The sequence below is a fragment of the Anastrepha ludens genome, chromosome X (genome assembly GCF_028408465.1).
Source record: "Anastrepha ludens isolate Willacy chromosome X, idAnaLude1.1, whole genome shotgun sequence".
Taxonomy (NCBI): domain Eukaryota; kingdom Metazoa; phylum Arthropoda; class Insecta; order Diptera; family Tephritidae; genus Anastrepha; species Anastrepha ludens.
Genome location: NC_071503.1, coordinates 26,659,756 through 26,680,522, shown reverse-complemented (window position 1 = coordinate 26,680,522; position 20,767 = coordinate 26,659,756). Strand labels below are relative to the sequence as shown.

Sequence of the window (20,767 nt, the reverse complement as noted above, 5' to 3'; positions counted from 1 at the left end):
AAGAATTTGAAACCAACTATAGAGGTAAACAATTAATTTCTCCGAATATTTTGTTTAGTTTTCAACGAATTCTTTTTGTCAATCATTTTAACTAGGGATCATTTTCGGGGGATGTCTTATTTTACAAAAAGTTCTAAAAATCACGATAGGGCTTAGTTTTTGGAGGATGTCTTATTTTACAAAAAGTTCCGAAAATGACGATAGGGCTTATTTTCAGAGGATGTCATATTTTCTGAAAAAGACCTGAATAATAATTGAAACTTGATGTACGTAGCCCGCGAAATTTGGAAATTCACCTTATTTTTTTAACAGACCTCGTATAGTGAACGTATGAATAGAACAATGCATGGTTTTACCTTCTCTAATATTGATGATTGTGTACGTGTCGAGTCCGTCCTCAGTGTGAAATCTAAAGCGATTAGTCTAGATGGCATTCATCCCAAATTATTTAAATGCTTATTGCCTAAATTTTACCATTCTTAAACATCATTTTAACCACGTTTGTTTTTCCTCACTGTTGGATGTCGGCTAAAATCATTCCAATTAGGAAATCTAATGGGGAATTTAGACCCATCGCAATACTACCTTTTTTGTTCAATGTACTTGAGCGCATAAAGTATCAGATGAATTTGTTTATGGGTCGAAATCTGTTGGTTAATCGGTACCAATCTGGTTTTAGATCCAAAGGAAGCAGTATAACGGCGCTAATTAGGGTATCGGATGACATCAGACACAACATTGACAATGGTCGCGTAACTTTATTAACGCTTCTGGATCATTCTAAAGCTTTCGACACTGTCAATCACGAGCTTCTAGCTTTGAAACTTAGCAGCTTGTTTAACTTCTCATCGACAGCATTACATTTAATAAAATCATACCTCAGTTATCGCTCACAAGCTGTTTGTGCCGGTCATAATATATCTAACTATTTACCCTTAATTAAAGGTGTTCCCCAAGGCTCGATTCTCGGCCCTCTATTGTTTGTATTATATATAAATGATCTACAAAGTGTGTTAAAATATTATGACATTCATACATATATACGTAGATGACGTCTAATTATATGTCAGCTGCCCTTTTGCATCCGTCAATAATTGTATAAATAATCTCAATACTGACTTAGATCACTTCAGCAAGTGGGCCTGTGACAATGGGTTGCTCTTAAATCCAAACAAATCACAGTGGATCGTTATTTACAAAAATACATTTAAACTTGACGACTGCAATGAAGTGAAGCTGAACAATTCTGTTATAAAATTTGTTGACACTGCTAAACATCTAGGAATAATTTTCTATAGAACTCTATCATGGAATAACCACATTTACAGTGCAACAGGCAAGGTCCGTTCATTGTAGGCTATTCAGCACTTTTCTCCAATGAAAATACGACTGCTTTTAGCTAAAACATATCTGTTACCAACCTTATTATATGGATGTGAATTGTAAGCCTGCTGTGATAGTCTGTTTCGTAGTAAGCTTAATGATCTCTATAACAACATCGCCAGATATCGTGATCACATATCAGTTTTTGCTTTAAAAATATTTAGTATAAAATTTGATGATTTATTAATGCTGCTTCACGAGGTCATTAACTCTAGTGAGCCCAAATACCTCGCCGAACGAATTCAATTCACTAGATCGTTCCGATCATTTAACCTATTTAGTAAGAAATACACTTGTCTGGTATCTGAACGTCAGTTCTTCGTTTTTGTTGTTCGTCTTTGGAACGCTCTACCACAAAAACCAACACATTCGAAGTACGTTGTACTTTAAAAATTAACTTACACATTATTTTGCTCACTAAATTGCTAATATGCACGTACATATAGTATATAGATTCTTCTAATGTTTCCTTGTTCTTCTCTTTTTACATCCACTTTTTACACCCTACTATTTCCGCTTCTCTAATCGTTTCCCCTAAAACACCTCTATTTTTAATGTTATTTTTAATATTTTACATTAAGCTCGAACACTGTAAAATAACTTATTGTATTTGATTAATAAATAAATAAAAATAAAATAAATAAGAGTTTACGGCTACCCAAATAATCGGGACAACCATTTGGATGTAAAAATTCATTCCACTTTTTTATTTTATTTAAATGAGTTTCGTGATATATTTCCAAATTATACAATAATAATCTAGGAGACTGCGCATCAATGAAACATACAATGCTTTTAAAGTCATTGGATCAGAAAAATCTTTTGAGTTCCTACAAATGATTATGCTTTAGACACAATATGGTCCATATGCTTGCCATCCAGATTATAAATGAAAATATAAGGACTAGTCTTACTAAAATATATACATATTCTTATGTACACCCGCAAAATTTTTGAACATTTAGATGTAAATTCAATTTGAAGATAACGGCAGTCAGTCACGTTTCGGATTCTCAAAAACCACTTCACATCATCCCCGAGCATTAAAAATTTTTCTCTAAGGAAATGAATTGGTAAATCATTAAAAAAATGTGAAACAACAGTGGACCGCCGAGTGTCCCCTGATGTATGCCAGACTATGCGTTTACTATTACAGACGATTTCACGGTACCCATTTCTACAAAAAGCTTCTTCCCAGTTAAAAAAAACTATTAAAAAATTCTGAAATCATTCCTTTCATTCCGAGGGTAGAGAGTTTATTCATAAAAATAGTATGATCTAATTTCGCGAAGGCTTTTGAAAAATCTTTATAAAAAACATCAGCCTGGCCTTCATCTTCAAATGCATTGATAATTTTATTGGAAATTAACATAAGATTCTAGTGGTATAAAACCATGATGGCATTTCGAAATTAAGGAATATACCTGATCAAAAAGTTGTGTTTTACGCACGAAATCAAACAGCTTCAAAAAAGTACTTTGTTTCTCGAGGGATCTGTAATTGCATATATTATTACGATCGCCTGATTTATGAATAGGAACAAGTGAACATATTATAATTTCCGTTATCTTTAAGGCCCTTTAGGGTGCATTGTGTTAACAGTGCTATATACTGGAATCGAATTATTATTTTATGTAATTCGTGATTCACGTTTTCGCGAGTTTTAGCTAGTCATTCCGCCTTTTGTGAGCAATATCCTTCAAGGATGAAAAACCCAGTACTAGGGGTACACCAGAATTAAGGAAGAGTTTGGTCTAATAGCGGTCGTGCCTCACTAAATAATAACAAGCCTCCGAATGTATTTATGCCATGAAAAAGCTCCTCATAAAATATCTGCCGTTCGGAGTCAACATCAAGACGTAGGCGACAATTAGGAGGAGGAGTTCGGCCAAACACCCAAAAAGGGTGTAAGTGCCAATTACATAATTTTAGAGATCAAATAGCTGACAAAAGACAATCGCTCGTATTCCTTCAGCCATTTTGGACCCATTTGTAAAAAAAATGTAGAAATGGTAAGTAGATTCTATACCTTTTTGCCATCTACTTATATTTTGCTCTATAATGATATGCCAAGGAAGACTCCCATCGCATATTCTCCATAGTGCAGCGCTTTCTCTTTACCTAGCACCACTCTGAGAAGAGCTTTTTCAGTGGACTTCCTCTTCGTGTACGCATGCTGATTTGGTCACAGTAGGCTAAGTTCAGTTCTCTCCTTTATGTACAAATCAAGCAGTCTTTCGAACGTTTTCAATACGAATGATGTGAGACTAATGGCTTATAGTTCTTGGGATACAAGTTACCGCTTTTTGCTGGCTTAGGTATAAAAACAACCTTTGCTAATCTCCAGCTTCTATTCTAATTTAGCCTCAGACAGTACAGGAATATTTCTTTCATCCGCGGTATCTGCACGGACCTTCCTCTCTGCAGTAGCGCTCAGATAGATCAGGCCTTCGCAGGATTAAAATAAGGTATTAATGTATTTAACTGGATTTTAAGCGGTTTTAACGCGACTCGTATCACTGGATCTAGTAGAAGTATTGACTTTTTATTTTTATTTTACTCAGATAAAAAAAAGAAATATCGAATATATAACTGTAAACGTATGCTAGGAATAAGATGGGGTCTTCAACCTTAGTATATATTATGATTGTACAAGGTGGCTATACGACCAATTTTATCGTATGAATCGGTGGAAAGCTCTATGGAGAGATTACAATATCAAATTACTTGGCAGAATACAAAGACCAGCCTAAGCAATAACGGTCGGTGAAATCAAATCATGTCATGGGGAGACTTTCAATGAAAATTATTCCGATAGATCTAGATATCAAGAAGATGGAAATCATGAGTGAATTTTGGTTAAATTAAGCGGCTCGCTGGAACGAAAAAACGTATGGTCGTGCCAGTCTATTATTGCGACAAACTCAGTACACCTCAGAGAGGACTGACTACATCATCCCGACCTTAACATTCAAGAGGAATTTCGCCACCCTCTTCCCATCTCTGGAGGAATGAAATAAGGTATTCTCACTAAACAACTTCTACACTACAGTCTGTACACATGGCTCTAAAATGCATTGTGGTGCTCGAGCTCATACACTTAGAATTGGAAATCCTTTACATCTTTCTAATGCCTGGAGTGTCTTCCAGGTAGAAGTACTAGTCGTTAGGGAAGCTTGTAAGGGCAATATTGTTATTCTTTCAGATAGCTAAGCTGCGATTCAGCCACTGGATTCGGCTACAACAACCTCTAAACTGGTGGAAGAGTGAGAACCATAACGTTATCTTAATCTGAGTCCCGGGACATCGGAACATTGAAGGAAACGCAAAATCAGACGAACTGGCAAGAGGGGGTCTGCCATGAATAACCTTCTTGCAGAATCGGTATTCACACCAATGGAAAATAAGCTGAACGTTATGGAACACCTGCAACCTCAAACAAACGTCAACAATGATAAACATGAAAAGACCGGACGCCTGGAGACTCACGACTTTTGGTCTGTGGGGGAACAAGCAGCCACAAGGGTCACCCCTCACAACACACACTGCCACAATTGTAAACCATCAGGGAAAAATTAAACAATTTTCCATTTCCTCTGTGAATGCCTTGCCCTATGAAAGAGAGAATGTCAACCCTGGGTAAACCATTGTTCGAGAGTCTGGCTCATATGTAAATTAATTAATAAGGCTCTTAAACCGCACAGACGGAATATTATCATGCAATAATAAACCGTTAAACAAGTAGGTGTCGAGAATGGGGCAACAAAATGGTGCGGACGCGCTATGGATTCTGGATACACACGACTTCAACTAATCAACCATAGTAAAGAACCACATATTTTTATAAAATATACATATATTTTAAGTAAAATACAAGCAGTAACGCTGGCAATCCATCATGGAGCGATATCAAGGACTAGCTTATAAAAAAAATTGGGATCAGGGAAACGTATCTTGGACACACCAAGTGAAGCCAAGTCCTTCTCCAACTGATTATTTCAACGCACAGGCGGCTTCCTCTTCCTCTGCTACCACCATTGTACACTTTGAGAGCCGGAGCGCTTGTATCCATTCGGACGACATGATCCAACCAATATAGATGCTTATTCGCTGTCGTAAAGCTCATAGAACTCATTCTTTCATGGCCGGCGGCGCCTCCAAGGGAGGCCTCATCGGATATTAACATCGCCCAACTGCTGCGCCATTCGCTACGACGAGCATGATGAGAGCCTTGTAGAGTGTTAGATTTGTTCGTCAAGAGATGACTTTTCTACTTAGTAGAAAGTATCACTTGTTGGCAAGAGAGATTTTACGATTTCAAAGCTCACATTGTTATCGGTGTTAATCCTAAATAAACGAAGTCTTTTACAACCTCGAAATCATAACTGTCAACAGTGACGTGGGTGCCGATATGCGAGTGCGCCGACTGTTTGTTTGAAGACAGTGGGTACTTCGTTATGTCCTCGTTCACTACCAAACCCATTCGGTTTGCTCCTTTATCCAGTTTAAAGAGGGCAGAACTAAATGTACGCTCTTATAAGAAATTGTGCCTGAGCGATTAAGTTCTGCAATAAGTCGATTAAGTCAATCAGTATCTGATGAATTGTATATTTTCCGGGTCTAAAGTTTATTGTAGTTCAATCTGTTGGTTGATGGTGGGCTTCAGCTTTTCAAACAATACGTTCGCTAGAACCTTATACGCGATATTAGGATGACTAATCCTGCAGTAAGCACAGATTGCAGTATCACTCTTTTTGTGGATAGATCAGAGCACGATTGAATCCCAATCGGGAGGAGCTTTCATCCAACCATATTTTGCATAGGAGCAGGTGCATCCCCCTTAGCAACTCCTCGCCGTCGTGTATGAATAAGGCAGCAGGCAGTCCGTCTGCTCCCGCGGCTTTGTTGTTCTTTAGCCGTGCCATTGCTTATCTCAACTCATCATAGTTGGGTAGCGGAACGATAGTCCCGTCATCAACGATTGAGGTATCGGGATCTTCGTATTCTCTGACATATACAGCTATCACTATTTAACAAGTTCGAGAAGAGTTCTCTAAGCACGCTCTAGATGTCAGTCACCAGAGAAAAACGCCTCGGTCTTAAATTCTGTAAACCGCCGAACTTTCGGGTACAATTTTCGGTCGTTTTCCCTTTTGGCCAACATCTAAAACCCCCCGCTCTCACGCATTTTGGCCTCTCATTTTTTCATTTTGATAATACGTGTTTTTTTTTCTTAGCTCCCGGTAGTGATCCCACATGGCTCGCGTTGCTCTCGGCCGCATCGTGACCCTATAGGCAGCATCCTTTTCTGCTCAGCAGCATGACACTCCTCGTCGTACTAATTGTGCATACCGAATTGTTAGGCAGTACTCTCTGGGAGCAAGAGTGAGAATCGAGTGGCGAATCTTCTGGCTGCTTGTTATGATTGCAGCTTTTCCTTGTTAGATGTACGCTTTTTGCTGCACAGAATTGTGTGTGTATTTTGGCTGCAATGAGATAATGAGCCGAGTTGATGTTGGGACCTTGCATGCATTTCTTTCGAGACTTTGTTTTGTTTTTCGTTGGGTTTGCTTTTTACGTGTCGGGTCCCAAACCCAATACATAACCAGATGTCGTGGGTTGCTTCACCTTCTCACGTTGGGTCCAACGGATGTTCGGAAGCAACTCAGAGGATACTTGAAGTTGTGAGCTGTTTGGACCATATGCAGAATATTCGTCTTGGCCACACCCAAGTGAATGACAATCAGGGACTTTCCGGACTTGCGTGGGCTTCTACTCACGAATCTATACTCCGAGAAACGCATCACCAACTTTATTTTAAGATTTTTAACACAAAAAATAAAAAATATAAGTGAATACTATGATAATTTAAAGTACATATTAGATAGCCTTAAGAAAATACAAAATATGAACAGGATAAGACTAAACCATTGGAATTTTCTGCAAAAATAATCTCGGCCATGATTTTAAAAATATTTTTGAGTAGTATACCCGCTCATCTTGCTAGTATTAGAGAAACTTATCATTATGTTAAAGTAAACCGGGTTAGTAAAACGAGAATTTTGAAAACAAAAAATAGCTTTGACCAAAAAAACATATGAAAGAAAAGAGAAACTCAGGTAGTAAGCTCACAAAGCAAAAGCAGCCAACGCATAGAAGGCGGACAAAAAAATCGGTACAATATCGACAGAATAACACAACACAATTCAGACAATATACCTCAGGGCAAGCAAGACAAAATACCAGCGCACCAATGGAAATTGAACACATCCAAGAACAAGAAGAATTGCTAGAAGAGATACATTTTCAATTAACCACCTCCAAGGAAATTTAATGATGGTAGAATTGTTAGCAGGTAGAAATAAATAAAGTGTTTGGTTGGTGCGGTTCAACAGACACTCTAATAAGTAGCGAAAACAAAAACAAAGTTACAAAAACCAATAAAATTGTATTCCCTAAATGGCCAACCAGATATTAAATATGAAATAATAACAGAAGTATGGATCTCCGTACATGAAACACCAAATGATAGAAAAAGTTGTTTCTAATAGCGGTCGTGCCTCACCAGACAATGGTAAGCCTCTGATTGTATTTCCTCCATGAAAAAACTCCCAATAAAAAACCCTTTGCCATACAGAGTCGGCTTAAAATTGTAGGTCCCTCCATTTGAGGGGCAATATCAATACACTCGCCGCAAATAGGAGCAGGAGCTCGGCCAAACACCGAAAAAAGGATGTAAGCACTAAATATTGGGTTGGACAATAAGTTCGTAGCGTTTTTACAGAAGACTTTTGTTTAAAACAAACACAAAAATTATATCAATAAGTTAATTAATGCGGAGGATACCGCAGAGGCAGACACCATTTCGTGGTGCGGAGGCTTAGTCGAATCATTAATCAGACCTTATCAGTGGATGGTGATGTGTGGCTCATTCCAGTATTAAGCGAGCGCATTCCATTCGTTTGGTTAGGGATGTTCTTTGAACGATGACCAAGCTCTCTCTACTTTGGGTTGGAACAAGGTGTAATACGATTCGTGCCGAGATTCAATCTGGGTGGGGTCCCAGATTAAAAATATCCCAATCGCGAACGGAATGCTCCGGATACCTGGCGAATAGCCAGGTGGCCAATTAATCAATGAATGCGGCTATACTAAGATCGAAGGTTTCACAGGAATGCCGGGCATCCCTAAATGATATTAGTGCCATATTCAAGGTCAGCCTTATTTGGGCTCCAGGGCACAGATATATTAAAGGAAATTGTAAAGCCCATGAGGTAGTCAGTGATAGAAGTACCATTGGGCTACCTATGGCCACGACCAAATTAATAATTAAAATTAACATTATCCAAGAGGCCAATAGGACATGGATGGATGAAGACACATGCGTAACAGCTAAGTTACTATGACCGCAAATAAACAAGAAAAAGAAAAAGGAACTGCTTTACCTCTCAAGAGAAGATATCTCGAAGGTCGTGGTTTATATAACCGGCCATTTGTCATTATAGGGATGAGGAAGATATAGAAACATTTCAGCATTTTCTTTGCAATTGTCCAACTTTAGCTAAAATCAGAGCAGGTTGTCTAGGTAAAAACTTTTTCAATTCTCTAACAGCCTTTACAAGACACTCTCCACCAAAACATTACGGAGACTGGATGATGGCTATGATGAATCCTTGGAACGAACGTTTTTACTTATTTTGGAGTTTTAGCATAGATATTGTCGTACTGTTTATTCAAAACTTCTTCAACAGTGAAAATTTTCTCATGTGTGAAAAAAAATTTTCATGGCCGTTGACCGCGTTCCACCGAAGAATCGGCTTGAATCTGTCGATTCTAATTTTCTTCAAGCGCGTTGTCAAAAGATGACCAGTTGAGCGACGGAAAGCTTTCATGTGGAGATTGGTACATTAACTTCCCTGGACATGATTTTATGCTTTCTAAGGGGACTTCGGCGAATTGTTTCTCGAACGGCTGGTTCAAACTACGAGAGGACTAGCACTGTCATTTCATACAAACTTCGTTTGGGAAAAACGATTGATCGTGCGGTAAAAAAGCTTTCTCGAAATATTGAGTTTTTTTCAGCAATTAGTAAGTCTCACTTGCACTTTTATCGCACTTATGTAATGCAATCACTGCACTTTTCCTTAGCTCCCCACTCCATAGTTAATAGCTAAATTTGCCACGAAACTGAGTACAATTTATGATAGACAATGGATACGAACAAAAGCAAAAATAACTGGGAACTTTATAATGCTAGGACGAAATTTTTAAACTCATGCCGACTTAATTATGAGAAAATGTATGGTATTTGTTTAGAAGGGCACACATTAAGCTATACTCATCAAATCAGAATGAAATCGTAACGAAAACGAATAATCATTTATATTCGAAATAGGTGTCCACAAATACATGAGAACGAAATTAACAATCAAGGAAATGCCTCTTTGGGTTGCTAGTAAAAACGTAGATAACTCAGGAAAAAACTGTCGTATCGTAATTGATTACCGCAAACTAAAGGAAATTACCATAGAGAATAAATTCCCAATACCAAATATTGAGTTAATACTAGACAAGCTAGGAAAAGCTCAATACTTCACCACAATAGATTTGGTAAAAGAATTTTACCAAGTTTTAGTTAAGGCGGAATATAGAAAAAGACGGTTTTTCAACTCCGTTAGATCTTTTTGAAGTTTTAAGAATGCCTTTTGGGTTAATAATTGCGCCTTTAGCATTTCAAAGAATTCAGTTCATGAATTCAATTATACGAGAACTAATAAACAAGAGAGATTTAGTGTATTGGATATTTATATCTGTTACTCTTACAAATAAATAAATAAAAAGTAAATATAAAAATAAATAGTTAATAATTAATACGTTATTAGAAATTAGTTGATTAGATATTTTTTAATATAAATGTAGCAAATAAAAACACATTCTTTATACTTATGTGTATGTTTTATATTTTAAATATCAGCTAAAATCACCGATAGAAAAGGATGTTTACTTATATTACAGCTACAAAAATGTATATACGTGGTGTGCTTATGCAAATTATGACACTTGTAACTCTTTACTTCGTTATATAGGGTCCGCCATATAACTTTACGGAATTAAAAATGCTATAAAAAAGAAACTACTCAATATTTTTCCTAACTGTTTTCTTTATTTTGAAGTACAGTCCTTCCGGTTAATGATGGAACACAACTTCATTCATATGGCTGCCTCGGATAGCCATGCACCATCCCATACGATCGGTCCAATTTTTCAACACATTTTCGATTGTATGCGGCTGTATTTCAGCTATGACATCGCGTATGTTGGTCTTCAGTGCATCAATTGTTGCTGGTTTGTTGGCATAACACTGGTCTTTGACGGCACCTCAAAGATAATAATCCAACAGCGTCAAACGGCTTTTTTCGCAAAGTAACGCACATACGCTTCATTCGGTGCTTTTCTTCTTCCCATTGCCGTACGTAATTTTCGTACACATTCTGCAACATTACCATGATTTTCAAAGTAATGTCGCAATATTTCCCAGCGTTCTTTGAGCGTATACACAGCCATTTTCGTTCAGCGGAAGAATAAAACTAATTTTCTGTCAAATCAGATAATCCGTAACGATAGATGGCGGGCCCTGTATCATAGAAACGGTGGTATTTAGGGAAAAAATCATGGATACCTTTTTTGTAGATAATTTTATGATCTACAATTTTTGTTTGAGTTAATTTTGCGATAACGACGATATCGACCGTTGTCGAGAAATTCACGTTTAAAATCGAATGGTAAATCCATCGGAATCAGTGGAATTCTGGGTGTCAAAACGTCTTCTCCTTTGTAATTCCTTTTCAAAATTGTTGCTTCGATAAAGTTACCCATTAGCTTCTTCACAGCGAGTCTGGTACCGTTGCAAAGTCGTGGCACATTAATGTTGCGCAGCATAATAATCAGTGCTCCAATTTTTAATCGTAAATTATGAGGTGGTAGGCCTGGCAAATCGAGTGAGTTTAAGAATTCAGTTGGATAATTTACGACATCATCTTGATCAGTAATAGTGTCCATTGACTTACTTATATGCAACTATGTACCAGGTATTTGATCCAAAATAGCTGCATTTATATCATTGACGTCCTTATTTTTCCCAGCTAAAATTGCTCTCTCGCTGAGCCAATCATGGTTTTTGTAATGTTGTTAGGCAATGTAATCATTCCTGTTGGATCGACAGACATTTGGCCATTTACGATTTTCAGTAATTGGTGTGAAAATTCAGCTGCTGACGGATCGTTCTGTAGTTGAACACGTACGTTTGTAGCAAGTGTAAGCGTGTTTACATGTCTCCATAAATACGATGATTTTAAGCATGCATTGATTTCATCTGCAGCCGTAGATTTTGGGATCACAGGTAATGTTTGCCTGAAGTTTCCAGCCAATAAAATCATGGCACCTCCAAAGACTGTTTGGTTTCCTCGTAGATCTCTCAAAGTTCTATCAAGTGCTTCCAATGGTTTCTTGTGTGCCATAGTACACTAGTCCCATACGATGAGCTTACATATGTACTTTAAGAACTTTTGGCATTCCAGATGTTTTCGAAATATTACATGTTGGTGTTTCATTTACCTGCATATTCAAAGGCAATTTTAATGCAGAATGTGCTGTGCGACCGCCTTCCAGTAATGTTACCGCAATTCCGGAAGAAGCGAGCCAATGCAACGTTATTATCTGATCGAATTGTTGCTAATATCAATGAAATCAAAAAGGTATTTCCTGTTCCCCCAGGAGCATCCAAGAAAAACAATCCACCAGTTCCATGGCTAACATTATTCATGATTGTATCATAAACATGTTGCTGTTGGTCATTCAATTTCGTTAAATTTGATGTTACAAATGTGTTTAGTTCATTACAATCATTATGGTATTCACGCTCCAGTTCTCGATTGAGAACTTTGGATTGTGTTTTCGTTTCGTGATAAACAATTTCCGTCTTTGACTCGTTGTTCGTTGAATTTTCGTCTGAAACAACAATCTCATTGTCCTCATCGATCTGAATTCCCATGTCTTCAAACACGCTCATATCGTTGGAGTTATCTGAATTTTATGTATTCATGTGTTCATCCTCTTCGGTAAATAAATCCACAACTTTATTTAAATCTGCCATTCCGAAAATGTAATGTTATTTTTTTCAATTCGTATCAATCCGGGAACAATGTATTCTGTTGTAATCTTATCGATGTGAATACCCAAAGAAAATTGAAAAAACAAAGTTTTTCTGCCACATCACATGGGGAAAGGTATAAAGTGGTGTGCTCTGGTGTGCGGCATTCGTAAACAAACCGTTTGAACATTTCCTTTGTTCTTACAAAATGTATATCTCGTTTGGCGTAAACCCAAAAACAACTTCTGTCAAATCTCTGAGAGGCGAATAACTGTTTTCTTGTCTGGCAAACCTTGGTAAATCTATCATCCTTGCCTCGTTTGACGTAAACCCAAAAACAACTTCTGTCAAATTCTCTGAGAGCAGAATAACTGTTTCTTGTCTGGCAAACCTTGGTAAATCTGTTATCCTTAGTCAACATACTTGTTGCTCTCACAAATGAACTGCACACAAAACACAAATCAGTAAATCGGCGCTCGTGCATGTGCTCTGAAGCATTTCTCTTCATAAAGAGCGTACAAACCTCTGTGTTTATGTTTACTCTCGTATATTTATTTAAAAAAAGTTGTACACAGAAAATGAATTTTCACTAAAAACACAATTTGTACAATATTTTGATTTTTCCTTTTTTTTATATGAAGAAAAAATTAAAAAAAAAAGGTTTTTTGCTAAAAACCTTCCCCTAGTGGATCCCTATAATGTATGAAAAAAGAACGAATAAAATTGGCCTCGTATCGGCCCAAAAAAATGCGTATAAAAGAACATCATTTCATTTTTATATATATAGATACAGTAAGAGAATTCCGTAAGTCATACATTATGTGTGCATGTACATATATGTATGTATGTATATTATGTAAGGAGGTGGCATCATTATTCGTCGTTGGCATCAGCAGTCGTTCAATTATCCTAACGAAGTAGCCAAGTTAGCAAAGTTGTCAGAATTAAAAACGTTGAAGTCGTTAAGTCGACGAAGTTGAGTCGAGTCGTGAAGTAGCAGCCGAGCGACGAAGTCGAGTTTCATTGTATTTAAAGTATATTCAATTTATACATTCAATTCATTTTAATCTATGTTATACATTCAATAAACATTGTTACATGGGTAGAAATTGTAAGTAAATGCAGTAGAAATTGAACGAGAAAAATCAACAGGAATTGAAAGCGAAGAAATAACTCAAGCTAAGAGTGAACACATAAATATCGAAATGGCATTAAATAACCAAAACTCAGGCGGTATAGAAGGAGAAGGCTTAAATGTTGAGCTTTTACGTATGTTGACAGAAAAGCTTTGCAGCGATTCAAGAAGTTCAGTTTCAAATTGTCCCCCATTACGATGGAATAAGTATACCTGTAAAGTTGTGGTTAAAGAATTTCGGGGACAATGCAGCATCCAAGGTTTGGTAAGGTAGAAGAAGCGTCAGTTATCCGGTACATCGTCGAAGGGTTAAAAATGCGGAACGAGTTGAAAATTCTTCTGTTAAATTCAAAAACGTACAAAGAGTTACTGGAACAATATGAAATTATCGAAACGATGAACAGCAGCAAAGAACGCACCGCAGAGAACGTTAAATATAGAGAATTCTCACGAGCTACGAATAGTGCGAATTGTCAAAAATGAAGTCTAACCGCCGCCGGGGTGTGGTGAAACTTTTAACAGAGATGTTTACAGCGATTTCTCCTTTAGCATATTGGCCCTGAACAGTTTTTGGCTTCTGTAGGAAATCAAATTGACGACTAGCCGACGGCATTTTGCAAAGTATTTGCTTGTGCATTTTTATGTTCCCTTGACAACCGAAAATTTATTCAATTTGTAGTTTCAAACAAAGGTGATGAAGAAAAAATGATTGAATATTTATTATATGCGCCAACATTTCAAATCAAAGTAAATTTAATATTTTGATTTAATTTAAAAAAATACATTATAAAACGACCTCTCACGTTTTGGTATGTGCGTTTTAGTAAATTTAAAACTAAACAAATTTGATGAAAATTTTTACTAATTTTTGATCCGAAATTAATTCATAGCATACAAGTGTTTTGGTATATCGACATATGTATTTACATTTGAATATGCATTTATTTGTTCCTTTGGCAAACCAAATTTTTTTCAATTTACATTTTATTACAGGGAATAATAATATACATACATTTGTATGTATGCATTTTCTAGATAGTATAAAACTTTAAAATAAATAAAGGAAAGCTTCAAAGAAACGTATTTGCATATATGGGACAACTAAGTTCAATTGCATCTTTAATAAATATAGTGTTGCACGCATATGTATGCACTGAAGCAACATGACCTACCTCACGAGCATCGCCTTATCATATTTCATGCAATAATTAGGGTGTAAATATTCGAATGATCGAATTCCTGCAAATGCTAAAACAACTTCTTCTGCATATGCATCGACGTATGTGCATGTGCGTATATGCACACTTGATGCCCTAACTATATATATATGTACGTTCAATTGATCAAATCAAAAAATTCTGTATACAAAACGCTTCATTACATTTTCATTACCAGGCACACAGGAAGATGGCATATGCAAATATAAATATGTGAATTGAATTCAAGCAAATCAATGTTTATTAATATACACATATGCATGTACATACAACCACACACACAGGGCACTCACTTTATTCCTCAAAATGCGTATGTCGTTCAAAGCTAAAATTCTATGCCTAGCGACTACAAGAACAAAATGCAGTCTTAGGCGCAGGCGTAGCGGCCATCATTCTAGTTGACATAGCGCTGAACAGTCGCGGCGGCGCCGAACAGTTTCAACTATTGTACTGTGCAACAAAAACTCATCATCAAAAAATTCATTGATAAATTCGAGCTCATAGTTCTAAGAGCAAGTACTTTCATTCATAAAACGAGCCGCCCATATGCCAATTTTCTCGACAATTCGAAAATAGTCAATATTGGAATATTTCGCGTAGAATTATTTGCCAATATTTGATAAATCTTGAATTTTTGTCAAGTCGAGTGCCCGCGGCCTCGTACATATGTATGCATCAATATATGTATGTAAATATGTCTTTCTAAATGCTCGACAGCCGCAGCTGCTGTGCGTCAAGTGCGCGCATGAGCATACAGTAAGTTGCAGAAGAAATCAAGTAGCTTAAAAAAGCGGTCTGATTCAGTCATTTTAATACTAAGAGAAAATTTGGAAACAATTATTTTATGTTAACTGATAGTAGGCAAATAGTTAATTAGTAGATTACTTTACGTATGTAGTTCTTGAATTGACAAAAAGTGCACAAAACCTATGCATATGGTATATCTGCAAAGTTAGAAACTTACTCTGAAATCAGAGCATTTGAAGGTGCCTGTAAACATGTCAAGGTTACTGTACATACAATGCTGTGCCTATGAATGTGCGCTGCGCCTTTGAATGCGTGCTGGATTTCTTGAGAAGTTTTACCGTTTTATTTTAAGTTGTGACGGGTGAGCATACATACACACAGCATATACACAGGTTAGGTTAGGTTATGGTGGTAGTCGGTCTGCACGACCAACTCACTTAGACCTTACAGGTCCGTTGTAATACCACTGTGCTACACGGGAACCTCATTTATCTTCCTTCGTGGAACCATTTCGTGGCTCTTATGAAGCGTAGTATTGATGCCAACCCCACGCCAGACAGTTGTGTAAGAGAATTAAAAAAGTATTTACCTAGACAACCTGCTCTGATTTTAGCTAGGGCTCGACAATTGCAAAGGAAGTGCTCAACTGTTTCTTCCTCTTCCTCATCTCTACAACTTCTGCAATATTCATGGGAGAAAACTCCTAGTCTCGAGGAATGCCTGCCAAATAGCCAGTGACCGGTTAAACAAGCCACGACCTTCGAGATATTGTCTCTTGAGAGACTAAGCAATTCCATTGTTCTTTTCTTGTTTATTTGCGGCCATAGTAGCCTAGCTGTTAGACACGTATCTTCATTTCTCCATGACCTATTGGCCTCTTGAATAAAGTGGTTTTTTATTATTAGTTTACTCGTGGCCATGGGTATTCGAATGGTACTTTTATCACCCAGCAGTTGGAGAGCAGTACCCTTTCTGGCTAGCTCATCTGCTTTACAGTTTCCCTCAATATCTCTATGTCCCGGGACCCAAATAAGGCTGACGAATACGTCACTAATATCATTTAGAGCTGCCCGGTATTCCTGTGCAACCTTCGATCTTAGTAAAGCCGCATTGATTGATTTGTTGGCCGCCTGGCTATCCGAGAATATATTTATAATCGTTTTTGTTACGGCGTGCGTATTTAGGTATGTAGCCACTTCTTTTATAGCTAGTACCTCTGCCTGATAGACGCTGCAGTAGTCTGGTAGTCGAACGGATAGTTCCAGTCCTAATTCCTTCGAGAAAACTCCGTAGCCAACTTTATCGTCTAGCTTGGAGCCATCTGTATAAAAGTTTAATTCCCCCCTTCTCCATGGCCTTGTTGTATGCCACTCCCTTCTTGACGGTATACTCGTCTTGAAGAGCCTTTCAAAGGTGAGTCTAGGGATAGAGTAGTCTATTTCTTGTTTATGACTATTCAGAGAGTGCAAAATGGAAGCGTGGCCAAAGCACCGGTCTTTCCATAGCGCCATACTTTTAAGTCTGAGCGCCGAGGCGGCGGCCACGTGTTTTCCTACCAGATTTAGGGCAGGTAAGTTGATTAGCACTTCCAGCGCTTTGTTTGGAGTAGTCCTTAGAGCGCCAGAGATGCATAAAAAAGCTGTTCTTTGGACCTTACTCATGATTTTAGCGTAAGTCGCCTTTTGAGCAGATGGCCACCATACAAGTATTCCGTACATTAAGATTGGCCTAACTACCGAAGTATAGAGCCAGTGCGTAATACGGGGTGTTAGTCCCCATTTGATACCGACCGCTTTTTTGCAAGTGTATAATGCAACGTTGGCCTTCTTTACTCTTTCCTCAATATTAGATTTCCACGTGAGTTTCCTGTCTAATATGAGTCCTAGGTACTTGACATTCTCTTTCAAAGGAATCTCCACACCCTTAAAAATTAGCGGGGAGATTGTAGGGAGCCTGTGTTTCTTTGTAAAGAGAATTATTTGAGTTTTTGAGGGGTTTACATCGAGTCCCCTGCTCTCAGTCCAGCTTCTAAGCGTGGCCATGTTAGAGCGCAGAATATCCATAAGGGTATTAGGATATTTGCCGTTAACGGCGATTGCCACGTCATCTGCGTAAGCTGTGACGTTGCAACCCCCTCTTTCCAGGGTCAGCAACAGGGAGTTTACTGCCAAGATCCAAAGAAGAGGGGAGAGGACTCCACCTTGCGGTGTGCCTCTGCAGACCTGTCTGCTTAGAGTAGCGCTTCCTAATTTAGCCGTTACCTTTCTTTTGATGATTATATCTTCTATCAGGGCTACGACATGTGGTTCAACTCCAAAATCTTCTAATGAATCTACTATAGCGTTTGCATTTATATTGTTGAAGGCTCCTTCTATGTCTACGAAAGCAACCAATGCAAACTCTTTGTCTGATAAGCTTTTTCCACCAACCCGACGAGTGAGTGTAAGGCGGTTTCTGTGGACCTCCCTTTAGTATAGGCATGTTGCGCCGAAGAGAGCCTATTTAAAGGCACGACACCCCGTATGTATTCATCTATTATTCTCTCCAGGATCTTGAGAAGAAAAGACGTTAGACTAATGGGTCTGAAGTCTTTAGGTTTAGTGTGTGAGGACCAACCTGCCTTGGGTATGAAGGAGACTTTCGCCTCCCTCCATCCTAGCGGAATGTAGCCCATGTTAAGACAACTTCTAATGACAATTTCGATAAACGGTAGTACAATGCCCCGTGATTGCTGCAGTTCAGCGGGGTAGATACCGTCCATTCCTGGCGATTTATAAGGACCAAAAGTATTAATAGCCCATTCGATTTTTGAGTGTGTAACTAAGAGATTTCCTAGGTCGGATTGCCTTTCATTATTGGCGGAATGGTTTTGTTCCACCGGCTTGTTTCCTGGAAAGTGTGTGTCTAGGAGAAGACCTAACGATTCCTCACTTGACGTAGTCCATGTATTCCCTTGACATTGTAGGTAGCCTAGGTTGTATGGCGTCTTTGAGAGAATTTTTCTTAATCTGGCCGCTTTTGAAGTCTCTTCAATTTCTTTGCAATAATTTTGCCATGATTGACGCTGCGCAGTTCTAACTGCTTTTTTGTAGTTTTTCAATTCAGCCTTATAGGCTTGCCAGTCCTCTGACCTTCTCGTGGCCTTGGCCAGATTATATAGTGTTCTATGGGATTCTCGTAGCGAGGTTAGCTGCTTGGACCACCAAGGTGGTTTAGACTTCCCTCTGGGTCGGACAACCGGACAGCTGGCTTCTAACGAGCTATTCATTGCTTTAGTTACCTGATTAACCAGTTTATCCAACTCCCCACAAGTAGTGGGGTTTTTGGGGGCTTTCTTTGGCAGTAGAGCTCTTAATTTTTTATTGTAAACTCCCCAGTCAGTTTTCCGTATATTCCTGAACTGACTAACTTGGGGAGACCTAGTGTCGATTTCGAATTCAATATACCGATGGTCTGAGAACGAATTTTCGTTTGAAACTCGCCATCTTTTAATGTGATTAGAGAACATGTCGGAAGCCAGGGTGATGTCCAAAACTTCCTCTCTGTTCATAGTAACAAAAGTCGGCTCTGAGCCTAAATTCAAAACACTAATTCTATTTTCTAAGATAAAGTCCAGTAGTGACTCACCTCTAGAGTTAGTGTCGCTGCTCCCCCACAGGATGTTGTGAGCATTTGCGTCGCAGGAGACAACCAAATGTTTGTTCTTCCGGGCTGCCTCTTGCACCAGGGTACGGACTTCGTCCGGCGGAGCATCTCTGTCGTAGGCCATATAGGCGGAGGCTAGCCAAAAACCGGTTTTCCCGAGCTCGATGCTTGCCGCCACCATGTCGCCGCTACTAAGCTGTGGGAGCAAGAAGATGTTTATATTATTTTTAGCGAGGATGCAGCTACGGATCTTACCTCTGTGTTGTACGGCAATCAGCTTAAATCCCTTCACTCCGAGGCCGCAGATTTTATTGCCGTATATCCACGGCTCTTGAATGAGGGCTATGTCAAGTCCACCGGCAGCCAAGCGGACGGAAAAATGCGCGGACGCAAGTTTGGAGTGGTGGAGATTAATTTGGATCAGCTTCATGAGAATCTGTCCGTTTCATCTCCACCATCGTGACCTCGACGTCCTCCTCCGAGATCTCCCCACCCTCAATGTCAGCGAGGAGATCATCTTCGTTAAAAAGCGGCCCCACACCGGTCAGCCTCTCCGAGTCGGTTGAGCATTGGCTGTTAGCCAACCCTTCTGCAGTATCGCTCCGCAAGCTGGCTTTGTCACTCTCCTCATCTGAGTTCAAAGCTGGCTCGTCGCTGCGATAGATTCGAATGGTTGCGTCAACGAACCCGAACCTCACGACATTGTTTTTCTGCGCCAGTGGGCCGAGCGATTCTCCATTGAGGATGAGCATCACCTGTCGCCTACCTTCTACTGGCTCCTCTATTCTACCTACCTTCCAATTGTGTGTTGGCAGGTCTCTGTTGCAGGACTTGAAGATTTCTTCAATTTTGTTTGGCTCTGCCGGCTTGGCCGGAATCCCAACTCGAGCTCGAGGCCTGCTTGGAATTTCATCCTTGCTGACCACATCGAGTTTGGCACCCGGCCAAACCTCTCCTATCTTGTTTACGGCCAACCTGTAGAGCGTGGCTGACCTAGTGTCTTCGCAGGCGATGAGTTTAGCTCTACCTTGGTACCAGCCTGCGTCATGACAAAGGGGAGGAGGTCCAGGGTGTTCCTCTAGGATCTGGAGGTACACTTCGGCGATAGCCTCCTCAATCCATCTCCATTTTTCCTTAGGAATCACTCCTTCCTCCTCTCCTTTGTCGATGACGGCCAGTATCTCACCGCCGCCTTTTACCACCTCACTAAAGGTTGGATATTTTTGGCCTTTTGCCTTCTGTCTTTTGGCGGCCCTTTCCATTGTCTGCTCTGCAGACCGTTGTCTTTTGGGAGTAGCACCCGCCGGTTTTCCCAAGTCGGATATTACTCCCTTTGCTCACTCTAGCGATTTAGCCTGGTCTTCGGTTAGCTGGTCTGTTGCTACCTCTCCTAGTCTAAATAATACCCTGCTGGCCGCCTTCTTTTCGTAATAATTTTGTTTGGAGGGACGGACATGTTTAGCCGGCCCCCCCCGTTCTGCGCTTATGAAC

The 20,767-nt window shown here is 39.1% G+C and overlaps 1 protein-coding gene across 1 annotated transcript; it reads right to left on the bottom strand.

Annotated features, from left to right (window-relative positions):
- Nucleotides 1–19,686: 19,686 nt before the first annotated feature.
- Nucleotides 19,687–20,538, bottom strand: LOC128869839 (uncharacterized). Its single transcript, XM_054112439.1, has one exon. The coding sequence runs from the start codon at nt 20,536–20,538 to the stop codon at nt 19,687–19,689; it is 852 nt and encodes a 283-aa protein (XP_053968414.1).
- Nucleotides 20,539–20,767: the final 229 nt, after the last annotated feature.

Coding starts and splice junctions, on each gene's coding strand:
- LOC128869839 (XM_054112439.1), bottom strand. CDS start 20,538: ATGGAAAGGGCCGCCAAAAGACAGAAGGCAAAAGGCCAAAAATATCCA.